General features: G+C 39.1%; 1 protein-coding gene across 1 annotated transcript in view; it reads right to left on the reverse strand.

Annotated features, from left to right (window-relative positions):
- Window positions 1-12,795: 12,795 nt before the first annotated feature.
- LOC309554878 (cytochrome P450 3A24-like) overlaps window positions 12,796-27,252 on the reverse strand; it is a 54,392-nt gene continuing 39,935 nt past the window's right edge. Inside the window, exons 5-13 of the mRNA XM_082256602.1 lie at window positions 23,831-23,944; window positions 22,774-22,862; window positions 22,161-22,309; window positions 21,912-22,039; window positions 19,961-20,045; window positions 17,558-17,718; window positions 15,941-16,167; window positions 13,117-13,279; window positions 12,796-12,895 (exon numbers count right to left, since the gene is read on the reverse strand). Of these exons, the coding sequence (XP_082112728.1) occupies window positions 12,800-12,895; window positions 13,117-13,279; window positions 15,941-16,167; window positions 17,558-17,718; window positions 19,961-20,045; window positions 21,912-22,039; window positions 22,161-22,309; window positions 22,774-22,862; window positions 23,831-23,944 (1,212 nt within the window). The 3' untranslated portion in view covers window positions 12,796-12,799. The remainder of the gene's footprint in view (window positions 12,896-13,116; window positions 13,280-15,940; window positions 16,168-17,557; window positions 17,719-19,960; window positions 20,046-21,911; window positions 22,040-22,160; window positions 22,310-22,773; window positions 22,863-23,830; window positions 23,945-27,252) is intronic.

Genomic DNA, 27,252 nt, shown 5'->3' on the forward strand with positions numbered 1-27,252 from the left:
CTCGTACGTCGTCTCAGAGCCAAAACTCCAACACTAACGACAGCAACGGACGAATTCACGGTCGCCATAATAAATTCTCGAACGATGTCTCGGAAAATAGCGAAATGTCGTCAACCAAACAAATGCTACCGAAATCAGCGCGAGATGCCCAGAAGGGTCACGGCCAAACACTCACTTCCTCTTTTGTAGCGGCGAACGTGCGTGGAACGTAGTGACGTCATTTTCTGTCGGAAGACAAATGTCCTGGGCAAGTTTTGAGCACTTTTCAACAGACAAACAACAAACACACCAGCCGCGAACATTTGTAGGACGTTCCGTCGGCCGACGATCGGTACGTGTGTACGGGGCTTTAGCTGGCTGACAGTTTATCCAAATGTCCATGTGTGATGTCAGGAGACAGAGTTTGAATCATAAGTTCACCTTTTTTTTTTCTAAATTCCAGCTCTCCTATGTACCAATATAGCATTAATATACCTCTTTAGCAGAAATAAAAAAGCTTTCTATTTATCCTACACAGCAATTACCTCTGTGTCCAGTTTGTTCTAAAACTTCTCCATTACTTCCTAGACAGACCTTGGGACGTAAAAAACTGACATGAAGGAGTTCATTAGCTGACTTGATTAGCACACACCCTGCATCTGCCTTTCCCTTCCAGAATATCACTCCCACCCACCTCCTCAGCTGCATGGTTTTCCTATGCAATCAATCAGTGATCACTGTTCTCACTAAATACATCTTCCATAGATTGTTCATTAGGCCGAGTTTGCAGGAGCTGAGCGATTAAATAACAGCCTTTGTGGATAGCTGTAATATTGAAAACAGGTGAAGTGTGTCCTGGGTTCTGTAAAGCTCACCATACACTATACCATCCGTAAGATCTCCTTACTTTTCTTACTTTTACTATCAACTATGTAATGCAAGGGCCTACCTGATAGGATACAGAGTGATTGGATAGAATGTGAGTCCTCCTATTATAAAGTTTTGGTAAATTTAAAGGTATTGTACAGAGATTGTAACGCATAAGCAATTACACATTTTGCCACATAAAAAAAAGAGTTACAAACACAGTAAAATGCACAGTAAAAAACATGCAACCAGCATCACACTAAAATGCCCCATGAGCTACTTTGCCACGTGTAGGACAGCCCATTGAAATCAATGTGCTACCCTATGCGTGTCATGGGAAAAACTAGACAAAAAAGGTGTACTATGTGTGAATGAGGCTTGAAACTGAAACTGGTTTGTTTACACAAGACTAATAAGGCTCCATTCACATCTGTGCATTTTCAAATGCATGACAAACAGAACAGAAAATGCATGCTTTGGCTTGCAATTTCAGAAACACGCTGCAAACCCATTAAAAGGCATGGTAAAAAACACACCATGCTCCACTCTAAAGAAAAAAAGTTCTCGAGTTTCATTGGGGCAATTATTATGCGTAGGACAGCCCATTCAAGTGAATAGGCTGCCTTATGTGTGACAAGCAAAAATGCCCCAAAAAAAATGCATGCAGGAATGTGAAAGGGGCCTGACAGCTGAGTGTCTCCATGTACTTCCTCCTATGTACTTGTATAAAGCTGGCCATACACCATACAATCTGATTGTACAATCTCTGTACAATTTCCTTTGGATTTACCAGAACTATAGAAAAGGGGGAGACACCTGAACAACCCATTCAAATTGTATCAAATCAGACAGGCCGCTGCACTACGCAGGCACTAGACTTCCTGTCTCCATATAGGAGGGGGTGATTTTAACTGGATAGAAAAATTGAGTTGTTATAACATCAAAGGGGGCTGGAGTTCCATCCAATTACTTTCATGAGAAAGTTGGGATTGTGTAGTTTGGATTAGTCAGAGATTCCTCAATGATATCAAATGGAAGGAACTAGGATAAAAATGCGAGAGAGAGAGAGAGAGAGAGAGAGAGAGAGAGAGAGAGAGACCTGACTGACAGAACCTCAGGAAGAAACTTAGAAGACCCCAGGGAAAGACATCTAGGGAGGCTCTTGAGGGGGCCTGAGAGATCTGCTATTGTTAATCCACTGACAGTGGTAATATTGTATAAGCTAGTTGGTTAATATCTATCCAGTTTCTGATGGTTGAACGTATTGTCTATAGTTCTAAAGGGATTTGTCTTCTATGATGCAGAGGTTTTATCATTTGATAGTTTTGATTGTTACTGTTAAGCTTTGTCTGTGATTTTACGCAGCTGTTAAGCTTTGTCTATTTCTATGTAATACTTTCTTGTCGATAGCTAAGCTTTTCATTTTTATTTATTTAAACAATATACTATTTTTCATCTACAGCCTGCTATAGCCTGCAACGCTGACTGAGAGGAAATTCTCCAACATGGAGGATGAACTGTTTAACCACGGTGGCCATACATTGAAGGTTTGGCTGGTCCCATGCATGGCCAGCTTTACCCTAGAAGTCACTAGAGGACTGAGGATGCTCTGTGATGCACTGAAGTCATGGATTTCTACCCTTTAAGTGAATCACAATATTTTCTTGAATGAAGAAGTACAGATCCCTGCAACATTAAAAATACTCTACTTGTCACATGGTCTCATTTACCCTTATTTGACTTTCTCATTTTACTTATTACTCTTGCTGCAGTCCTTGATCTCTATTGGCTTGTATGGTGTATCATGGATACAACATCATTTAAAGGTGTGAGTTCAGTGGGGGCGTGGTTTGCCAGCAAGATGGCTGGCTGCATGTGATCGAAGCTCTGCAGGCCTCCACTCGAGCTCCATGCGGTGCACCTTGATACCCACCTTGATCCGGACCTCCATGCGAGTATTGCGACAGCTTGCGATACATACCGGACAATATAATTAAGGAGACAAGTAAGGAACGTCCCGCTACGGCAACAGAACGTTTGAAGGAGTTTGTGCGGACCGAGAAGCAGGAAGTAGGTCGGAGCCTTCCAAACACACGGAGTGGAGGAAGCAATACACAGAGCAACAAGCCGGCGGAGAAACCAGCAAAACTCTCACTTGAACAGGTACATTCTCAACTTATGGCTGCTATAACTGCAAGTAATACTATGTTGACTTGTTAAAATGGAGGAAATTAGAATGGATATTGGTTTAATACACCATGATCTGCAGGCTGTGAGAGAGCGGATGGCAGAGGCTGAAAAAAGGATATCCTCATTAGAGGATAATTACACTCCAGTGCCAAATCGTATATTGGCAGCTGAAAAGCAAGTAACATACCTTAATCAAAAAGTTGATGACTTAGAAAACAGATTAAGATGCAATAATATCAGATTTGTGGGCTTACCGGAGAGGGCTGAGGGGAAGAATCCTGGAAAATTTGTGGAGACATGGATTAAAACCCTATTTCCTGATACTACTTTCTCCACAGCATTTGCAGTAGAAAGAGCCCATAGAATTCCTGCAAAACTACCAGCCCCTGGAGCCCCTGCAAGACCTTTACTTGCACGATTTTTGAATTGTAAAGATCTGGATCTTATACTACGGAAAGCAAGACAAAAGGGCACCATTCAATATGAAAACGCACAAGTGTTTTTTTTCCCTGATTTTTCAATAGATCTACAAAAATTGAGAGCTACCTTTTTTGAGCTACCTTTTTTAAAAAAAAATTAAGAGAACGACACATTAGCTACTCCATGGCATACCCTGCGAGGATGAGGGTGGAGGAAGATGGGAAAATATATTTCTTTAATACTCCGGAGAGTGTACAAGAATGGCTTTGTTCGAAAGGAACTATAAAGTGAACGGAAAGAAGAATCTTGCTAGTTTCCTTTGTTTTTCCTTGTAATGAAAACTTTTTCTTTTTTCCTGGTGAAGGATACAAGAAAAAAGAAAAAAAAAGAAGCATGTGGAAGACGGAATGACGAGGCGGGGGGAGTGAAGGGACTGGGAGTCAAGGAACTATGGGTTTTTTTTTTTGTTTATATTTTATTTATTTTTTTGTGCGGTTTTTTTTTTTTGTGCGTTTTTTTTTTTGTTTTTGTTTTTTGGGGTTCCTCTTCCCCTCCCTCCCTCCCTCTTCCCGCACCTGGTAATTCTTTGAGGCTTTTTTTTTTTTTTTTTTTTGATGGCTTAGCAAAATTCCTTTTTCATTTCTTAGAGGAAAACATGACATTTTTCTGAGAGTAAGGTGGGAGCTTGAGTGGAGGTCGCAGCTATATTGTCCTTGCATGCAAATGATTTTATGCTCGGACAATGTCCCATTGGTTTTTTTTTTGGAGTAAGACCTATTGGTCAAAATTTTGCTATATGTGCATGATGATTTTTCTTTTTAAAAAAAAATATTTTTTTTTGGTAATTTTGTTTGTGACTTTTTTTTTTCTTTTTCTCTTTTTTTTCTTTTTCATATTTTTTCTTGTTACTTTTGAAGATCGCTGTGTCCTGGTGTGCCCAACTGACCTCAATAATTATATTGGTATAAAATATAAGAAGTACATTGCTATGGGGTATTGTCATGATAAATGTCATAGATAGACGGTTAGATATATGGGATCCCTTTTGGGAAGTGAACCTACAGCTATATATAGAAAAAAACCTCTAAGATGACTACAAAATGTGGGTTCCTATCATGGAATGTTAGGGGTCTAGGGACCCCCCAGAAGAGATCCCAGGTAATTACAAATATATTACAAACTAAAGTACAAATGATATGCCTGCAAGAGACACATATGATCCCAGATACAACAAACCAATTGTGTAAACCCTGGATCCAATGGTCAATACACTCGAGCTATTCAACATATGCAAGGGGGTTTCATTGCTTGTCCATAGGTCGGTGCCATGGAAGTGCTTTCAAAAAAAGGTAGACCCTGAAGGGCAATATGTATTTGTACGAGCCCAAGTGTATGATATACCATTTGTTATTTTAGGTATATATAATCCACCACCTGCTACATTAAGTGTAATTAAAGAAGCTATGCTATTTGCAAGTTTATACCCAGAGGCATTAGTGCTATGCCTGGGAGACTTTAATCTTCCGCTGGTGGACAGGCATGGACCCCCCCTAAAAAGAACTTGAAAACCACTTATGTTTCATGAGTTAGGGGAAGAATTTGGATGGAGAGATTTGTGGCGAATGCTTAATCCCCAGACCAGGGCTTTTTCTTGGGCCATCCCAGGAAGGGGATGTCTGTCAAGAATAGATCTGGCGCTGGGAAATGATAAAATTATTTCTAGGGTTGTCTCTGTTGAATATTTGATTAGAGGAGTGTCTGATCACTCACCACTCCTGGTAAATATAGCAATAGGAATTGAGGGAATGAAGCAAAACTGGAAATTTCAGCCATATTGGTTATCACAGATTGGAACGCACGATCGTATACCTGAACAATTGCAGATATTTTTAGAAATACATGGATCCCAAAGAGATTTGATCTTTTGGGATACCTTGAAAGCATATCTACGGGGGGCACTTAGATCAACAATATCATATATTAAAAGAGCCACCAGGCAGGAAACGGAAGATCTAGAAGAGCAATGTAGAGATACAGAAGCTGCGTTTTTGAAAACACCAACTGAAATAAATAGGGAAAAATGGGAAATGACAGTAAGAAAATATACTACACATATAGCAGCAATAGCTAAATACAAACAATTTGAATATCAACAGAAGTACTTTGAACAAGGGAATACTTCAAGTCGTCTTTTAGCACATATGGCTAAGCAACAAAGTACAAGTTTAGTTATAACGAATATACAGCGCCCTGACGGGGAATGCGTAAGGGATGTGGCTGGTATTATGTCATGCTTTCACTCGTTTTATACTGATATGTATGCCACCTCTCTTACGTATAATGCAGATGAAATTTCAACTTATCTGAGTGAAATACACTTTCCAGCCTTAACGACCGAGCAGGTTAAATCATTAGAGGAAAATCCAAGCGAGGAAGAAGAAAAGCAATAACAAGTCTAGCAATAGGAAAGGCTTCAGGACCAGACGGACTTCCGTTAGAAGTATATAGTAAATACGTGGATATTCTTGCCCCAGTGCTAGTTCAAGTATTTGATGCAGCTTTCAGAGTAAAAAGACTTCCTGAATCCATGTATTTAGCTACAGTAGTACTAATTCCAAAACCAGATAAAAATGTAACAGATTGTGCTTCATACCGACCCATATCATTATTAAATACAGACTACAAAATTCTTGCAAAAATTTTGGCCCATAGATTAAACAATGTAATACTTAATATTATACATCCAGATCAAACTGGATTTATGCCAGGAAAATCCACATCTATAAATCTTCGAAGAACACAACTTATAGCTCAGCTTAGAGATCAACTACCAGACTCAAGTGTCTTGGCCTCTTTTGATACAGCAAAGGCTTTTGATTCTATTGAATGGCCCTTTTTGCAGGCAGTGCTTGGGGCATTTGGATTTGGGGAGAAATTCTGTACTTGGGTGGAAATAATGTATCTAAATCCAACTTCTCAGCTGTTGGTAAATGGCTTTTTAACCAAGGCCATACAATTATATAGAGGCACCCGGCAGGGATGCCCTCTATCACCACTCTTATTTTCAGTAGCTATTGAATCTTTGGCACTTCGACTTCGGCAAACCCCTTCTGTACGGGGCATTACATTGGCAGAAAGGATAGATATAGTGGGATTATATGCTGATGATCTTGTTTTATATTTAAATGATGCACATGGATCATTGGAAGCAGCTATGCATATAATAGAACTATTTGGTTCTTATTCAGGCCTTAAAATTAATTGGCAAAAATCCTCTCTTATGCCATTGCAACCACAACTACTCACACTAAGCAAGGATTCAAGTTTATTAAAGGTAGTGTCCTCTTTCAAATACCTGGGAATAAATATTACAAGATTACCACAAGCAGCTTTACAGGCTAACCTTAATCCACTCATGACAACAATTAAAACTAAATTAGCTACTTGGGCTAAATTACCACTTTCAGTTTCAGGGAGAATAAATGTAATCAAGATGGTCCTATTACCGAAATGTTTATACATTTTTTCACATATGTCGGTTATAGTCCCTAAAACTATTTAAAAAAAAAAATAGATGCCCTATTTACCACATTTATTTGGGGAAAGGGTAGAAATAGAATAAAGTTAACCACACTTCAGAGAGCTAAAACAGAAGCAGGTATGGCACTTCCTAATATATACAGATACTATCTCGCTGGACAACTTAAACATCTCACAGGATGGATAGTACCAGTAACACTACAGATGGTAGAATCACACCTGGCTCATGTTTTACAAATCGATAATTTACTTACAGCCCTAGAAGCACCTTTGAATAAATTAAAATATAAGCAAATATCAATGTTAACATTAGCTCGTACAATATGGAGAGAGGCAAAACGTATAGAGGGAAACACACAAATAAACATGGATCTCCCACTATGGCGAAACCCAATGTTTAATCAACTGATACAATTGGTAGAGTATCAGTTCTGGGAACAAAAAGGGATATCAGTCCTTGCAGACATATATGAAATAACACATATGTACTCTTTTTCAGATATACAAATGAAATATGATATACCACATACCTCATTATATAGATACCTACAGTTGCGACATGCGCAATTTGGAGTTTTGGGACCTGGGATCTCTAGATATCCAATGATTGGTATCCTAAGGTCCCAGGGCCCTAAAGGATTAATCTCTAAAATATATGCACATTTAACCAGGGTTAATTCAGGAATGAATCCCTTGGCAATAAGAACAAAATGGCAGCAAATAATTCCCAATTTAACTGACGAATATTGGAAAGAAGCCTGTTCATCCCATTTATATGTATCGCCAGCAGCAAACAATAGGTTAATACAATTATATATGCTACATCAATCATATCTCTCTCCAAGTAGGGATGATCGAACTTTTCAAAAGTTCGGTTCGGCCAGAACATCCGAACTTCCCGAAAGTTCTGGCCGGATTTCAGAACCCCATTGAAATCAATGGGACCCGAACTTCGGTAATCAAAAAACACCATTTTGAAGCCCTAAAACCCAATAAATGCCCCTAAAAAGTGCCTAGGGTTCTGGGTCATACCCCAGGGACTATTAATCACACAAAAAAAGTTCTTAAAAAGTGTCATTTTTGATAGAGAGCCAATTATTGAAAAAAAAAAAAAAAAAAAAAAAAATTCTTTGGATTTAGTATCTGGGGGGTCGAAAAAGTGTACCTGTGAAGTTTCAGCTCTGTAGCATGTGCAGAACCATAAAAAAAAAAGGTCGTTTGTATTTTGTCACTTATTGGACAGGTTAGTGGCTTCTCGCTTTTCACACCTTGCCGGTATATTAGCAAGCGTTTTTTTGTGCATTTTTTGGGGTCTTTTCAGGCAGGCAAAATATCTGAACTTGTGTATATGGGTATATATACCACTATACACAAGTTCAGATGTTTTGCCTGCCTCCAAAGAACCCAAAAAAATGCACAAAAAAAAACGCCTGCTACTAAACCGGCAAGGTGTGAAAAGCGAGAAGCCACTAACCTGTTCTATAACTGACCTAATACAAACAATCTATTTTTTTTATGGTTCTGGACATGCTACAGAGCTGAAACTTCACAGGTTTTAAACCCCCCAGACACAAAATCACACAAAAAAAAAGTTCTTAAAAATTTTCATTTTTGATAGAGAGCCAATTATAGAAAAAAAAAAAAAATTCTTTGGATTTAGTATCTGGGGGGGTCTAAAAAGTGTACCTGTGAAGTTTCAGCTCTGTAGCATGTCCAGAACCATAAAAAAAAAAAGATTGTTTGTATTTTGCCACTTATGGAACAGGTTAGTGGCTTCTCGCTTTTCACACCTTGCCGGTTTAGTAGCAAGCGTTTTTTTGGGCATTTTTTGGGTTCTTTGGAGGCAGGAAAAACATCTGAACTTGTGTATAGTGGTATATATACCACTATACACAAGTTCAGATGTTTTGCCTGCCTCCAAAGAACCCCAAAAAATGCCAAAAAAAACACTAGCGTCAAAAAAAAAAACGCCCAGGTGTGTTGTTGCAGGCATTTTTTTGGGGTTTTTGGAGGCAGGCAAAACATCTGAACTTGTGTATAGTGGTATATACACACACATACTTATATGTATTTTACACTTAGACATATATAGGTGTTATAGGAGCGTAACCATATTAGTGTAAATGATTTCATTAGCGCAAGCATATATTTCTGCTACTATCACACATATATATGTCTAGGTGTGTATATACATATAAGTATGTGTGTATATATACCACTATACACAAGTTCAAATGTTTTGCCTGCCTCCAAAGAACCCCAAAAAATGCCCCAAAAAACGCTAGCGTCAAAAAAAAAAAATGCCCAGGTGTGTTGTTGCAGGCATTTTTTTGGGTTCTTTGGAGGCAGGCAAAACATCTGAACTTGTGTATAATGGTATATATACACACATACTTATATGTATATACACACCTAGACATATATAGGTGTGAAAGGAGCAGAAAAAACTACTTGCGCTAATGAAATAATTAACACCAATATAGTTACGCTCCTATCACATCTATATATGTCTAAGTGTGAAATACATATAAGTATGTGTGTATATATACCACTATACACAAGTTCAGATGTTTTGCCTGCCTCCAAAAACCCCCAAAAAATGCCTGCAACAACACACCTGGGCGTTTTTTTTTGACGCTAGCGTTTTTTGGGCATTTTTTGGGGTTCTTTGGAGGCAGGCAAAACATCTGAACTTGTGTATAGTGGTATATATATGCTTGCTACTAAACCGGCAAGGTGTGAAAAGCGAGAGGCCACTAACCTGTTCTATAAGTGACAAAATACAAACAATCTTTTTTTTTTTTTTATGGTTCTGGACATGCTACAGAGCTGAAACTTCACAGGTACACTTTTTAGACCCCCCAGATACTAAATTTTTTTTATTTTTTTCAATAATTGGCTCTCTATCAAAAATTACAATTTTTAAGAACTTTTTTTGTGTGATTTTGTGTCTGGTGGGTCTAAAAGGTATACCTGTGAAGTTTCAGCTCTGTAGCATGTCCAGAACCATAAAAAAGAAAAGATTGTTTGTATTAGGTCAGTTAGAGAAAACAGGTTAGTGGCTTCTCGCTTTTCACACCTTGCCGGTTTAGTAGCAGGCGTTTTTTTGGGCATTTTTTGGGGTTCTTTGGAGGCAGGCAAAACATCTGAACTTGTGTATAGTGGTATATATACCACTATACACAAGTTCAGATGTTTTGCCTGCCTCCAAAGAACCCCAAAAAATGCCCAAAAAAACGCTAGCGTAAAAAAACAACAACGCCCAAGTGTGTTGTTGCAGGCATTTTTTGGGGGTTTTTGGAGGCAGGCAAAACATCTGAACTTGTGTATAGTGGTATATATACACACATACTTATATGTATTTCACACTTAGACATATATAGGTGTGATAGGAGCGTAACTATATTGGTGTTAATTATTTCATTAGCGCAAGTAGTTTTTTCTGCTCCTTTCACACCTATATATGTCTAGGTGTATATATACATACATGGGTGTGTATATATACCCCCTATACACATGTTCAGATGTCATGCCTGACTCCAAACATGTGCTCAAAAGATCCCTATGGACGCCTTCAGCCAAAAAGAATGCTGACGGGGGCGAAGCAATATTACTGCAGCCAAAGTGACACAAGAGAAACTAGCTTTTCTCTATAGTGGTCACCCTGATATGGAAGGGTTTTGTCACTCTGCCATAGCAGTCACTGTCAGTTAACCCTACACTACACTACAGTCCCCTTACACTTAACACTTTCCCTATAGAAACGGAATAAATTAAAGCTAACTAAAGTGTAAAAGAGCACCCTAACTACACTAGATATCCCTTTCCTAACACTAAAAATTGCTAAATGACACTTTGTAACACTTTGTAACAGAAGTAACAGAACAGCATTCCACTCTCTTCCATGTCCCGTATAAGAATGCTAGGAATTTGGCAGGGGCTATCTTATATACTGGGGGGCGTATTCACTAATGATTGGTCTATGGACCCCCTAGTCACTCCAATCACATTCCTAGCATTCTCCTGCCCCCTCAATTGGCTTTTGCTAATGGTTCTGGTCCAATCATGGGCTTTTAAAGCCCATTTCCTGTCCCATTGCATTTTGGTCGATTCTGGTTGCCGAATTCCGAACTTTTTGGGCAAAAAGTTCTAAATTCGGCCGAACCTCGAACAGCCAATGTTCGACCATCCCTATCTCCAAGTAGACTTTATGCAATGCAAAGCATTGCATCTCCTAAATGCTTGAGATGCAGTGCTAAGCGGGCAGACTTTATACATATTATGTGGTTTTGTCCAGTGATATCAAGATTCTGGCAGGAAATAATTCAAATATTATCCTCTGTCCTGAATATGCCTGTACCTTTGACCCCAGAAACCTGTTTGCTGGGTATATTAGATGAAATAACATGGTCTAGATATCACAAGATAATGCTTAGAGAAACGCTGTTTATGGCAAGGAAAACAATCACAGTTAAGTGGATTCAAATGAAGCCCCCTGCTGTTAAGAACTGGATAAGAGCGGTAAATCAGATTTTACCATTTGAAAAAGTATTGTATATGCATAGAGGATGCTCAACGAAATATAATAAAATTTGGGATAATTGGTGTCAATCAACATTAACCAATGGTTGAATATAAGGAGATAACCAAGAGGATATAGAGGGATGCACATAGTATGATGAGGAAATAAATCTATGAATGCAATGGAGTAAGGGGTTGGGGCACACCAGGACAACGGCGATCAATTAAGCTAAATGGATATACCTTGGCATAAAGAGATTATGAATACTAAGTAAACAGATAATTATTTGGATATTGTATAATTTTTTTATTTTATATTGTTTTGTCCCTTTGTTGAAAGGACGTTTGGAATGTTCTTTTTTATGCACATATTGAAATAAAAAGAATTAAAAAAAAAAAAAAAAAAGGTGTGAGTTCACCTTTACAGAAAATCTGTAAGGTGCACTTTCACTGGACCCCGTCCCTATCCCCTGGGTCCTGCAATACTGGAGTCCCGCAATCCCCCACTGTGAGACATCGGGGTCGCCGCTTCACCTCTTAGTGTGTAGGGATAGGAGGCATTCAACTTGGTCAGTGCCGCCACATGGACGGCATTGTTGAATCAGAACCCCTACTAGCCCATCCTGTCAGCGCCGGAGAAGAGGAGAGAAATCCAGGAGGATTTTGAATTTTGGATTTTGGGGAGAAGGTCCAGTGTAGGTTCACCTTAAAGATTTTCTGTAAAGGTGAACTTACACTTAAAACAAGAGAAGTTGAGAATCTTCGCACTGTAACTTGTGGAAATATTGACTTCAAATACCCAATCAAGTGAAAAGCTAACTCCTGTTTACTTATTTCATCTGTCCATGAATTGAGTATTCAAAATATACATGAATTTCTTGATTGGAAAATTAAAGTGAATATCAACATCATTTATTATTTATAAACACAAATGTCTAATACCAAATTTAGCCACGGCATTAGCCACCAAGAAAGCCCCACAACACTCAAACTCCTGTAATATGCTCTTTATTTCTTTTTATTGTATTGGTGTAGGGAAATGTGTTTACATTTGTAAGTAGCCAGGGAAGTGACAATACAATGCACACAATAACCATCTGTTAGACCTTAATCAATACATATACTGTTGGCCAGTGCTGGAAAAAAAAGAGTTAAGGAAATGAGCTCCTATAACTTTAATATCTCAATATTTTATCTAAGATAAAAAAAAGTATTATATGCTGTGCTGATTTTCAAAATGTTCATTCTGAGTCACGTCACTCATTCTTCATTTCTTCTGGACCTAATTTCCTGTCTTTGGGTCTTCTCTGGGCACCAGATTGAGTATAATAGGTTTTGTTGGCTTTATAAACCCTATGGTGTCGATTTGCAGGGGGATCTGTAATACAAATGGCAGAATTAACAGAACAAATAAACTAAATTCTAATATTACATGATCTCTTATTTCTTCTACAGAATTTAAAAGGCTGTTATCCATATAGAAATCACTATTCAGTAAGTATCCCCATTTCAGAAAAGTGACACCAATCGCTAATGGTAATTTTATTTTGTACAATTAAAACACATTTACTTTTAAAATAAATAAAAGTGATTTCTTACTGGAGTGTCCTTGCAAGTTCGGAAACTGAAGTTCTGTATTAGCAAAGTGATGGCTGACTTCATGTTGACCATAGCAAATCTCATCCCGATGCAGTTGCGGGGCCCAAATCCAAAAGGAAGAAAGGTGTAAGGGTCTTGGGCTTCTTTATTCTCCTTACTGAATCTATAAAAAACAAAGCATTAGTATCTCATCAATATGTCTCTGTGGCCCTGTAAATATGGTGGGGGCCTTGCATATACAGTAGATACAGCCCCATGTCCTTCAAATCTCAGTAGATTTGATACTACCAAAAATAAAAATCCCTAAATGTAAAAAAATCCAACTTCCGAATGATCCACATCACCAGCTGGCTGAACAAAAAAATGACTCATCTATGGTCTGCTTTACTCTGGTGCTTGGTGACTGGCACAGTACGGGGTGGGAAGAAAGTCCTTAGTGCATTGTAAGCTGTAAGTGGGGACTTGTAGCATACACAGGGCCAACTTCACTCACTCCTTGTAGACAAATACAGAGGTAAGAAAAAGGAATGTAGTGCTGCTGGTGTGGGGGTTAGATTTGGCTTTGAACAGTGAACCTGTTGCTTTGCCTTCTATAGTCAAAGTACAGGCTTACTTGAACAAAGTTCTGCTTGAATAGCAAAAACTGTTTCTGCCTCAAAAAATAGATATTTTAGTAGACAGACACTTCCTAGCATGTGGCCTCTCTTAGCATTGGTGATCAAGTCAAGTCATAGACCTCTGAAAATTGAACTAATGTCAATTTTGTCAGTTAGGGAGGGTTAGGGTTAGGGAGGGTTATAACACCTGTCAGCTTTATTTTGCAATCTGAGTTCCTTTGGGGGGGGGGGGGGTTGTTCCTTCAGTGTCTTTATTGGAAGATTTTCCTCATATTCCTGTTCTGATGTTAACCCAAATTTTGGAATCTCCTCAAACGAAACACAAACAACAATGCAAACATAATGGGTGTTCTAATCTCTCTCCCCTCTGTCCAGAACAAAAAAAGTGTTTGCCTTTAGTTATATTTTAAAGCCACCATCTCCTTCTGTAGGTTAAGAAGGAAAGTGCCATATATTCAGCAATGCTTAACCACTTGACCGACCAGCTGCCATAGTTATACTGCCGCAGGTCGGCTCTGTCACTTATGTTGCTTCATGTAGCAGTTATTGGGAGCTCGCGCACGCGAGAGGGGGAGCCAATCAGTGGGTCCGGCGGACACGATGTCCGCCGGGCACGCCCGATCACTCCCCATGGAGACAGAACGGTGGTCTGCTGATGTAAACATGGCAGACCACTGTTCTGTCAGTGATGAACACAGGGATCCTGTGTTCCTCCTATTTAGAAACATAGGTCTCTGTGTTCATCCAGTGAATAAAACCCCCACACAGTTAGAAAGCATCCCCTAGGCACACATTTAACCCTTTGATCGCCCCTTGTGTTAACCCCTTCCCTGCCAGTGTCATTAGTACAGTAATATTTTTAGCACTGATTACTGTAGTAATGTCACTGGTCCCCCCCAAAAGTGTCAGTTAAGTGTCCGATCTGCTTGCAGTCCCGCTAAAAATCGCTGACCGCTGCCATTACTAGTAAAAAAATAAATACATAAAAATGATTTAATCCAATCGATATACACTTATTCGGATTTTTTTTACCAAACATATGTAGCAGAATACATATGGCCTAAAATGATGAAAAAATGTGATATTTTAAATTTTTTTTATTGGGATTGTTTTATAGCAGAAAGTAAAAAATATTGTCTTTTTTTCAGAATTGTTGCTTTTTTTTTTGTTTATAGTGCAAAAAATAAAATTACAGAGGTAATCAAATACCACCAAAAAAAAGCTCTACTTGTGGGAAAAAAGGACATCAATTTTATTTGGGTACAACGTCGCAAGACTGCGCAATTGTCAGTTAAAGTAACGCAGTGCCATATCACAAAAAATTACCTGGTCATTAAGGGGGTAAAACCTTCCGGTCCGTAAGTGGTTAAAGTGCTTGTAAACCCCATTCATTAAATTTGACCTAAGCACATATATCTGTAGTGTTTACTCATCTCTCTTCAAAGCTCTTAGTGCCCTGCCTTTCTGCTGCTCCATTCCTGTGTTATTAGCAGGGTCATTTCTGACAAGTTCTCCACCGCACGAGATAACATGAGCTGAAAATTTGTGTCAGGGAGGGAGTTTAGGGGTAGATAAGCAGAGAGCTTGTCTATTAAGACTGCAGCTCTGCAAGTTTCTTCATTCTATGCCTATGTGGAAGGGGGGAGGGGTGTGCCTTTCCTCCAATCAGTTCTCACATAGTGTAAACCTAGACTTCACAGTCACTGCTGGAAGAGGAAGAAAGATTTCACGATCTGCACTTTCTAAGGAGTGTAGAAAGGGTAAGACAGCAGATATTCATGTAAACTTATGAAGGAGGATTTGTTTCAGCTGTGTGTATCATCTGAGGCTGTTCACTTCACTGGGTATAGGTGAGGGTTTACAACCACTTTAAGCCTCAGTTCAAATTTATAAGAGATGCGAGAAACACAGCAAAAGCAGTAAAAAGTAGTGGTGTAGATGTGGTGCGTTTTGAGCCATACAAAATGATTGAGCTCAAATCGCACTGAAAATAATGGCATGTGATTTTAACAGGAATGTGGTGTGATTCCTGTCCGAATCACATGCGGTTCCCCCACACTGCACCTCTGTGAACCTAGGCTTATAAGAATAAGATTAAATTATTTTATTCTCTCCTGGATAACTACTTTAATATTGTTTTTAGGAATCTGAAAACATGCTTTAAAGAAAACCGGTCAGTTCCATTATATGTAGCAAAAGTAAGTAACCTTTCAGGTCGGAACTCCTCTGGTTCAGCCCACAGTGAAGGGTCCCGGTGTAAAACATAAGTTGGGATCACAGTCACAACTCCCTCTGGGATGGTTACTCCGTTGATCTCTGTTGTTTTCTTACAGACTCTTTCAAGTCTCCCAGCTGCAGGGTACAGTCGCAGACTTTCATAAATCACCATGTCCAAATATTCCATCTGCTTTAGAGCTTCATAAGTGGGAGGAGCCTGTGTACAAAAAAACCTTCTTAATGTGCCAGGACACTTATTCCAACATAGTATTAGTTATACAGTATATCAGCTTAAAGTGAAACTAAAGAATGCTAATAAAGTCATAATGGAAACACAGTGGAACTGCATACAAATTTGTTTAACAATTCCTTAAATAACTGTATATAATAATTAAAACATTTTAACTTCCTACCTCTCTGCATGTTTGTTCATTGACTTCCATATTAGTGCAGCTGCGCTGGAGTCTCGCATACACATTAAATATTACACAAATGACATATTAAGCTACATTTCCCAGTGTCCTTTGCGCCTTTTAGACTCTACTTTTATAGGGGAGCTACACAGTGCTTGTGATTTACTTTTCTTCTGTCAGTGCAAGTGTATTGAAATCCATCCATCTGCTGAGGCTGAAAACATTAGTCTCTCTAAAGCTGCCCACCCACTGATAGTTTTTTATTCATTAAGCCCCCAGCCTGCAGATTGACAAATCCCCAGTGGGCTGATCTAAAAAAAAAAGGAAAAAATTCCTCCATCCACATAAAAGGTGAATAGAGGCAGGACTCTTCTGCTGTCAGAATACACTGAGTTTTCCAACATTCCTCTAATCTAGATCTGATGATCAACTTCTGTCAAACGGGGATGGCCGTACATGAATCGCAATGTGGCTGGTCCCTGCTGAACCAGCCTAATTTCGATCAAACTATGGCTAGCTCAAAGCATTCATTACCCCAACACTTCATATTCCTGATTTGTGCCTGCTGTATCATGTACTTGTATGAGCAAGCATCCTGTTCTCTTTGTATTGCTTCCTTTGTGTGAAACCCCTGGTGTTCCTGCTAGTCCCTCTGCTTCCCTATTAAAAACTGACCACACTAAGTAGGAGAGCACACCATAGTCAGGTCTCTAGCTATGCTGGGAACTCAGCCTGCTCTCCTCCAATGATCAGACTTGTCTTGACACGCCCCTGCTGTACAGCCATTCACTGGGAAGCTCAGTGCACTGCTGCTCCTCCCATAGCTCCTATGCAGCTGAGAACAGAAGGAATGCAATCACTTATAAAAAAGGGAAAATGGGTATTTATAATTTTTTTATATATCTATACAAAAATATTTTGCGTATCATTATAATTTTAAACTGAATGTGTAGTTTTATAAAGTGAACATTTACAATCACTTTAATTCTCTATGTAGATATTTGTCCTAAACCACTAAAGGCAAAAATCTGCACATAAATATTACAATATGTCTGATCTCTATTCTATATAAGTATATATATATATATTTTTTTTTTTCCCAGACACAGGATGTAATGCTGTGCCTTTTCTTTGGAAAACACACTTTAGTGTATTTTGAAAATAGAAACGCAAAGAAAAGTCTTTATGGTTTACCTTGTTAGGTAAATGGGTCTCAATTTCCTCTTGCAGTTTGGTTTGGACATCAGGGTGTGTTGCCAGGAGGTAGGCCATGAACATAAGGGTAGTGCTAGTTGTCTCATAGCCTGCCATGATGAAGATAAGTCCTTGGGCCATTATCTCAGTGTCATTCAGTGCTATGAAAAAAGAACAGTTTTACCTGGTAATCATCGATGCAATATTACATTATAACTTCAAATATAAGGAGGGCTAGACATTTTTCAGCTTACATGTAGATGAAAAGGAAGTGGAAGGGAAATTGTGAAAATTGTCCATCTGATACCTGCGTAGATCTGCTTCTGCAGACCTGCAGCACAGCTTGTTCTGAAACCCCCTTGTACCTGCAACCTAACTAAATACAGAGTTTGTATTCAAACCCATACTGCAAAGCAGCTTTTACTGCTGCCATTAACTGTATGAATAAATTACTCTTTTAAGAAATGTTTACCTACTGGCTTGTATAATCTTAGAGTACCTTAAAAGTAGGTATAGACCAATTATCGGCAAGGCCAATATGCACTTTTTACCTGGCCGATATTGCCAATATTTTTGTGACGTCATTCTGCCTTCTTAGGCCGCCTCCCTCACCTTGGACAGCCTCGTCTGGAGTCGGAACTAGTCTCGTGGGAGTGTATTACAGCCATACACCCACCCACAGCAGCCCGGTGCCAGTCAGCCACCCACATCCACAGGCCCTGTACCAGCCAGCCACAGGCACTGTATCAGCAAGCCAGCCAGCCCCCCACATCCACAGGCCCTGTTCCAGCCAGCCACAGGCACTGTACCAGCGAGCCAGCCAGCCACCCAAAGGCCCTGTACCAGCCAGCCACCCACAGGCCCTGTACCAGCCAGCCAGCCACAGGCACTGTACCAGCCAGCCACCCACAGGCCCTGTACCAGCCACCCACAGCACCTGTTGCATAAAGTCTACACTTAGAGACGCCTCTGTCTGTCTTGGTTTTATCCACCACAGGGTGCCAGATAGCCAGCCACCCACAGTCCCTGTACCAGCCAGCGACCAACACTGTACCAGCCAGCCACCCACAGCCCCTGTGCCAGCCAGCCACTAAAGGGTGCCAGCCAGCCAACCACCCACCACAGGGTGCCAGCCAGCCACCCACCACAGGGTGCCAGCAAGCCAGCCACCCACCACAGGGTGTCAGCCTGCCAGCCATCCACCACAGGGTGTCAGCCTGCCAGCCATTAAGCATTAAACAAATATTAACTTGTTCAGTACCAGATTTGTGTCAAAAATTGTCTTCATTTTTCAAAACTTTAAAATGTACAAAATATCGGCCAATACAGATACGTTGTGACCAAAATATCGGTATCGATATCGTCCCTGAAAAAAACATATCGGTCTATCCCTACTTAAAAGTCTCCATGAATTATTTAAAGCCTATCTCCTGCTAAAACAATAATCCTCCCTTACAGTGGAGCTGCACCCACACAGCAAGAAATAAAAGCTTGTTTATGGGCTCTGTATTGTATTTGATGACATCAGCGGACCTGCAGACATTGGTGCATGAGGGAGAAGAGGCTGCAGGCATTGGATTTACAGCTTGGAGAAAAAGTGCTTTTTGCAGTACCCTAGACATATGTTAGGTAGACTAAAACCAAGCTCCGATCCTCAACTCACAGCAGTACTGTACCTTATCCTGCCAACAAACCTGATCCATCAAATTGTCCTGTCTGATATCCACATTTTGGTCAATTAATGGGTACCCAGTAAGCTGCAGGAATCTATCATATATGTCAGGGGCCTCCAACTGCAGCCCATGGGCTGGAAGTAATGCCCAGGGTAGCAGTAAGGAAATAACAACTGGCTAGAAGGTATTCACAAGTACACTAGTTTAAGCGGAACTTCACTATAACCCACCCTTACTCTATCCAAAATGAAAAAAAAAGTTCTCCCTATAGTTCTAATTTGAATAGTATTTTCAGTTTGTGATGCTCAGATGCGGTGTACTGTAGTTCCACTTCAAGGAGCATCAAACAACTGCAATAGTGCTTTAAGCCAGGAAGCGGATGCTAGAGTTTGTCTCGCTGCAAAAACGCCACTTCATTCCATCTCATGGCTGTTCTTTGCTATTAAAATCCTCTGTGCCAGGAAACATCTAGAACCTGAATCACTGCAAACACACATGCTTTCATCTTTTTATACACCAGTATAGCCATTAATTTTGTTATATCACATTTTTTTTTTTTTTTTTCATTTAATGCATAATTGCGGTTGTTTGATGTTCCTCAACTAGATTAGTTGTGACCTTCTATCCAATGAAAACTGCATTGCTGTTGCAGAAAATGTATAATTAACTCCATAGTAATATGCAGTCTATGGTGCTTCTAGTTCTCAAAAGCTTAAATAATTAGTTTTACCTTTGTAACCATGATTCTCCTCTTCTAAAGTTGTCCCTTCTTTGGTCTGAGAATCAATCAGGAGTTGTAGAAAATCCACCCGATCCTAAGTAAAAGAAAACAAGATAATACTGAGCTGATATATTATATCACATGCACAGAAAAGTTATTTTATGACTTGAAGAACAGCAATTTAAGGATCACTTATCATACATGAGGCTACTGGTTTGAGAATCATTTGTAAAAATATGGACCTCTGTGATGCTGAGAGCAGTAACAGCTGTCAATGGTGTTCATTAATTCAAACAGATATTTTCTCACCCATGGAAAATCTTTCTATGATTGGGAGGGTAGTCAGATGGGAGAAGAGGGAAAGATTAAAATACTACACATGTTGGTTGTCATTGAGAAATATAGCTGGTACTGGCACTTGATGACCTGCTGGAGGATGGGGAGATATCTCCTCTCACTAAGTTTTTCATAACTGTACATCGATGGCCAGGGAGGTAGCCATTGCTTTTGGATATCAGTTAAGATATTATCAAACATTTAAAATAAAACCTCCCGTTCTAAATACATACACTATATTACCAAAAGTGCACAAACAAGGTCCATAAAGACATGGATGAGCGCATTTGGGGTGGAGGAACTTGACTGGCCTGCACAGAGTCCTGACCTCAACCCGATAGATGAGCTTTGGGATGAATTAGTGCGGAGACTGAGAGCCAGGCTTTCTCTCTAATATCAGTGCCTGACCTCAAAAATGCCATTCTCGAAGAATGGTCAAACATTCCCATAGACACACTCCTAAACCTTGTGGACAGCCTTCCCAGAAGAGTTGAAGCTGTTATAGCCGCAAAGGGTGGGCCAACTCAATATTGAACCCTACAGAATAAGACTGGGATGCTATTAAAATCTATGTACGTGTAAAGGCAGGCGTCCCAATACTTTTGGTAATATAGTGTATGTATGTAACTCCTTTGAGAATTAATTTTTTATGACCTACAAAAGCCATCAACATCACTTATGTCTCTCACGTACAAATGGGGTTCTGCCAAGAAATGTCAAGATTTTCCCATAAGACTCTTGAGAAGGTCTGCAATAGCTGTGTCTAATTTCTTTTGAACATGTACAGATATGCAGGCAGCATATACTAATGGAGGTATTAGCAACATTAATCATTTTTAAATATTCAGAAAAAATTCACTGTGCAAACAGAAGATGAATACAAAACTGCATCCTTGTTCTTCTACTATTATTATTTAAAAGAACAATCCAGTCATGCATACAGCCAACTTAATTTGTTCACAGCTTAAAACTGCCCCATCCTCCCCAGCTAATTAACCACTTGCTGACCACGCTACAGCCGAATAATGGCTACAGCGCAGTCATCCAGTTCTGGGAGGGTGTCTATTGATGTCCTCCCAGAACCACGCCTTCGCCTCCCACTGGCTGTGGCGCGCATCTGGCGCATTTTGTGATAACTGTGTCCTTCGGACACAGCTGATCATAGATTGGAGTAAAGGGCCAATCACAGTGGTCCTCTACCAATCACAGCTGATCACAATGTAAACGTACTTGCCGGTTATCAGCATTTCCTCTCCTCGTGCTGTGACAGCGAGCCGGTAACCGGCCAATGTGAAAGGAGAAATCTACACTGATAATCAGGGCACAGATCATCAGTGTCCTGATGATCAGTGCAGCCCCAACAGTGGCCATCAGTGATGCCAATCAGTGCCTGCATACCAGTACAGCTCCATCAGTGACTCCTCATCGGTGCCCATCAGTGCCACCTCATCAGTTCTGATTAGTGCAGCCTATCAGTACCCATCAGTGCACCCTATCAATGCTGCCTATTTGTGTCCATCAGTGCAGCCTCATCAGCGCACATCAATGAAAGGAAAACATTTCCTGTTTGCTAAATTTTATAATAGAAACTAGATAAAACTACTTAATTTTAAAGTTTACTTACCGAACGAATACCTTTCTGCCTGTCTTTTTTGATACTTTTAATGGCATCTTGGAAAAAGTTGAGAACGCTTATAGGAAGGAAGCAGAAATTCAGTTTGTTCAATAGAGGTATAAGGAATGGGCATAGCACTGCAAGAAAAAACAGATATAATAAATGGTTAGTTCTGCAAAATGGACCAAATTCCTGCTAATATTTTGGATTGCAGCCTAAGATAACACATTTTTGTGAAGAGGAGACTGGATAATTTACCTGTAGTTAAGAACAATGGATTGAAAAAGGAGAATGAGAAAAGCTTTTTGGCATTGGTCACAAATGGATCGTTGGGATTGTTCTGTGAATCCACATTCACACTGAATGATGTACTTAGAACAATGTCCATGGTGTAGCTTCCAAAGATGCTGAGGCAAATAACAAAGCATTAGTAATCTAAAAATAGCCCATATATCAACCAGTATCACTCAAATCCTATACTCCTACAGAATTAGATTGGTTTGTGTTAAAAAATAAATAAATCTTACATTAGCCCCATATGCATACACCTCTTTCCTATCAATCAATCTAGCCATTAATAACACGACTCAAGTGCAGATGCATAAAACAGATACTAACACCATCCAGTCTAGATTAAAATATTCTATTGACAGATTGTAGTTCAATGTAAACTGATGTTAACTACACATCAGCAGCAAATAAGTACCAAGTCATATTACAAATTAGTGTGGTCGATTTCCTTTCATCATCATTAACTTTTCTTTGTTATCAATTTTCTGATATAATGTTTAATGGGTGGATATCTATTCCTTTTTGTAAACAATATTATCTGTTAGGTTGGTATTCAAGTATTCATACACCACATACTTACTCCTTCATGTTTATAAGTTCTTTGCTATCAACTTTCTTCTGGATATTCTTCACTAAAAGTTCTCCATAATTTTTAATTATTGGGAACATCTGTGGAGATGACAAGATTTTATTTATTTATTTTTTTAGCTACAATATGATACCAAGAACTAGACTTTCAAATTTCCATTGCATGCAGAAAACAGTGTAAATACAACGGTGGTGCGAATAATAGAATAATTCATTCATACATGCTCAGCACACATTCACTTCATTACAGCTCAGTATATTGCCTAAATGCTTTGTCAGGCAGCTAGTCTACTGATCTATTTGTTTCAATCCACAACTATAGCCCCAAGCACCATGGCGCACTTGCCATGAATCAAAAATGTTCATTGAAGACCAAATTTCAAACCTTGTGTTACAGGGTTATCAGACCCCTATCTAACTAATTTCAGGCAGCTAGCTGAAAATATCTGTTCTTTAGAAATGATCTCGACATGCTTTTCTTGGTTCTATTGACAACAGTTTTTATGGTGAAATTAAAGGTTTGTTAAGACTTGTGGTTGAGGGCTGCATAAAAAATATAGTAAATGGCTCAGCCAAATTTTTCCACCCCTCTTAAGCTGTAATGGCAGCGGATAAGGGTGTTCACATAGCGCAGTTCCCTTCAACTGGTGGCAAAAATGATTTGACATATCACACTCGGTGGGTAGCAAGCCTGTGGAAAAGGACCCATTCAAGCAAATGAGGAAGAGCCATAAACTCCCTGCAACTGTGTGCAATTCACATGGTTGCGGCGCATTTGTGCCGCAATTATGGGGTTAAAACAGTCTCTGAGGAGGCAGTCAAATGGCTCTGAAATGTGGATTGTTAATCCGAATGTGGATTGCTTTTCAGAGAGGCGACAGTTTAGACAGTTTTGTAGTCAGGAAAGACAATCTCCACCTGCTTACCTGGCAGCAATAGGCCATTGTGACTGATGAAGAACATATTTGTGGCACTGCTATTTTTCCTATTGCACTGGTAAAGATGTGGTGGATTATATCTACATTATGTATACAGGATACAGGACTCACTTGTTTAAGTTTTCCACTGGTGAATGTAGGTGACAGCACAGTTCGTATTCGCTTCCATTGTTCATCTTTAGCAGTTGATACCGCATATTCTAAAGGTCCGTTTAATCCAAAATTCTAAATTGGGTAGAATGTAGAGGTGAGAAAATATAAATCATATCCTTTTGAGGACAAAAGAAAAGTAAACTTAGTGTGCCAATTTTCCTATTCACAAAGGAAGGACTCCACATGCAACTGTCTTCATCTGGCTGCCAGTTGCAGCTAAAGCCATCTTTTATTCATTACCAATAGTGAATGCCAATTGCAGTTGTAATGTGGGGATCAGTAAAAGAAGAGAAATGCCATACCTGGGTCTGTAGCATTAGATAAACTGGATAATTTGCTTATGCTGTTGTGTAGCTTAAATTAGAACTATAGGCAAAACCTTTTTTTTTTTTTCATTTTGGATAGAGCATGAAAGGGTCATAACCCCATGTCAGATTTTTTTCGCCATCTGTGTCCCATTGCGGAGATTTACCTTTACTTCCTGTCCCACGACCAATAGGAAGTAAGAGGAAATCCCTGCAAATTAGGGGAATTATTTGGGTTTGAGTTAGTGTCCCCCAATGGAAGATTTTGCCTCTATTACTTTTCTGGGGACAACCCAAAATTTGGGTTTTTCTTTTCCTTTCACTTTCAATTAAAATGGTAAACAGAACAAATAGAGAGGGCAAATTTCCTTAATGGGGGGGGGGGGGGGCACAGATAGCAATACAATTTTACAATTAAGAAGCAAAAAATCAGCGCTCCACTCTTTAAGATGAACCACTTTGACTGTATCCACAGGAAAAAAGAAACTGGATAATTCTAAAAAAACTAAACAATGCATAAAAGGTGGGATGATCCAGAATAAATATAAATAAAAACAGAGTCGGGGATAGTGTAAATCTAAAACCTTCCAACCTCAATTATTTAAAATATTCCGAGATGTCTAAAAGCACATAGGTGATGTGGGCGGTGATAAAGGAAATAGATCCAAATAAAATTCTACGGGTAGTCAATCAAAAATTGATAATAGATAAAATGAAATTAATATACAGTAAATATCATATTAATTGGTGAAATGTGCAAGAGATGTGCAAAAAATCAAGTGATAAACCATCAATACAATGAATAGAAACAGAAATGAATAATTGGTGTCAATCTAGACATACACTTGTGAATAAATGAGGTAGATATAAAAAGTGCAGTAGTGCTACATAAAGTGTAGAAATGTCCATACAGTCCTTCCAAATATATTTAAGGTGATTAAAGTGCAAAGTGCCCGGGAAATTCAATAAAAATTCAGGTGAATAAAACAGCGTGATCAAACTTCCAATCACAGCCAGGTGATTGTGCGCAGGTGAGCAAGCAATCCGGCATTAGGTGAAATGGCCGCTCACCTCCATAACACTCAAATCGAGCGTTTTATGATGCAATCTTAGCTCTTCTCGGGCCTTTTAATCTTCAGAAATAGACTCGATTTATCTCCAATGGCTACAGCTTACTCTTTCCAGAAAAAATCAACTGGTCCCGACTTGGGTATATCTCAATCTCCCTCGGTGCCTCTATCAAGTGCTCCCCTTTGAAAAAGCTACGTGTGTTGTAGTGCAGCGCGTCAGAAACAAGCCGTGTTGACGTCACTTCCGGTCTCCGCCTGAGACCGGAAGCATCGGAACTCACCGCATCGGCGGCTGCTTTCGCTGTTTAACTACTGCTTTCTAGTAAGTGACCTGTATCTGTTACTTAATAAACATATACCCTGATATGCTACACCATGAGAGTTTTCCTTGTTTGAGCACTTGATAGAGGCACCGAGGGAGATTGAGATATACCCAAGTCGGGACCAGTTGATTTTTTCTGGAAAGAGTAAGCTGTAGCCATTGGAGATAAATCGAGTCTATTTCTGAAGATTAAAAGGCCCGAGAAGAGCTAAGATTGCATCATAAAACGCTCGACTTGAGTGTTATGGAGGTGAGCGGCCATTTCACCTAATGCCGGATTGCTTGCTCACCTGCGCACATCTACCTGGCTGTGATTGGAAGTTTGATCACGCTGTTTTATTCACCTGAATTTTTATTGAATTTCCCGGGCACTTTGCACTTTAATCACCTTAAATATATTTGGAAGGACTGTATGGACATTTCTACACTTTATGTAGCACTACTGCACTTTTTATATCTACCTCATTTATTCACAAGTGTATGTCTAGATTGACACCGATTATTCATTGCTGTTTCTAATCATTGTATTGATGGTTTATCACTTCATTTTTTGCACATCTCTTGCACATTTCACTAATTAATCTGATATTTACTGTATATTAATTTCATTTTATCTATTATCAATTTTTGATTGACTACACGTAGAATTTTATTTGGATCTATTTCCTTTATCACCGCCCACATCACCTATGTGCTTTTAGACATCTCGGAAGATTTTAAATAATTGAGGTTGGAAGGTTTTAGATTTACACTATCCCCGACTCTGTTTTTATTTATATTTATTCTGGATCATCCCACCTTTTATGCATTGTTTAGTTTTTTTAGAATTATCCAGTTTCTTTTTTCGTGTGGATACAGTCAGAGTGGTTCATCTTAAAGAGTGGAGCGCTGATTTTTTGCTTCTTAATTGTAAAATTGTATTGCTATCTGTGCCCCCCCATAAGGAAATTTGCCCTCTCTATTTGTTCTGTTTACCATTTTAATTGACAGGGAAAGGAAAAGAAAAAATTTTTGGATTTTTTGCTTCTTAATATTACTGGGATATGTGGTGACACTACCAAATCGGCTGCTTTCTCTGTGGTGTTCCACGATTGTTTTGTATTTATTTACGCATTCAGATCCAGGGTGTCGTTTACCTTATTTTAGCGCACAAGTTTGCTATTTTAAACTAATACAATTTTACAAGTGTTCTATTCTCTATGCACTCTATTCAACACTAAACTTCCCTTTAGTTATACTTTAAGCATTTCAGAAAGCAACCATGCTAGCCAGGAATAAAGACAGAGGTAGACAAGGCAAAAGAATGGTCAAAATGATACATTTTAGCAGCTTACTAAAATACTAAAAAATACAGGCTTTTAGAACTATAAGGTCTAGTATTATGGCAGGTAAAATTATAAAAATGGCAAAAATGCAGATTCTGCAATTTTCTGCATTTTATCTGTCATATTACCTGAAGGAGAGGCTTTATAGCTCCAAAAACTTCTTTTTTTTATCAATGTAGTTGCTTATGAAAAAGAATTACTTCTCTATCTCAGCATTGCAGAAAGATACATTGATTTTAGAATTCGCCATGAGGCCTCATGCACACAAAGGTTACAAAATGCTACTGTTCCCAAAAATTAGCGTTTTATCGCAGCCTGTAAAAATCACCTCTATGTAAGCCTTTCGGGTTGATTTACT

This window comes from Pelophylax lessonae (genome assembly GCF_965119305.1).
Source record: "Pelophylax lessonae genome assembly, chromosome: 1".
NCBI classification, from domain to species: domain Eukaryota; kingdom Metazoa; phylum Chordata; class Amphibia; order Anura; family Ranidae; genus Pelophylax; species Pelophylax lessonae.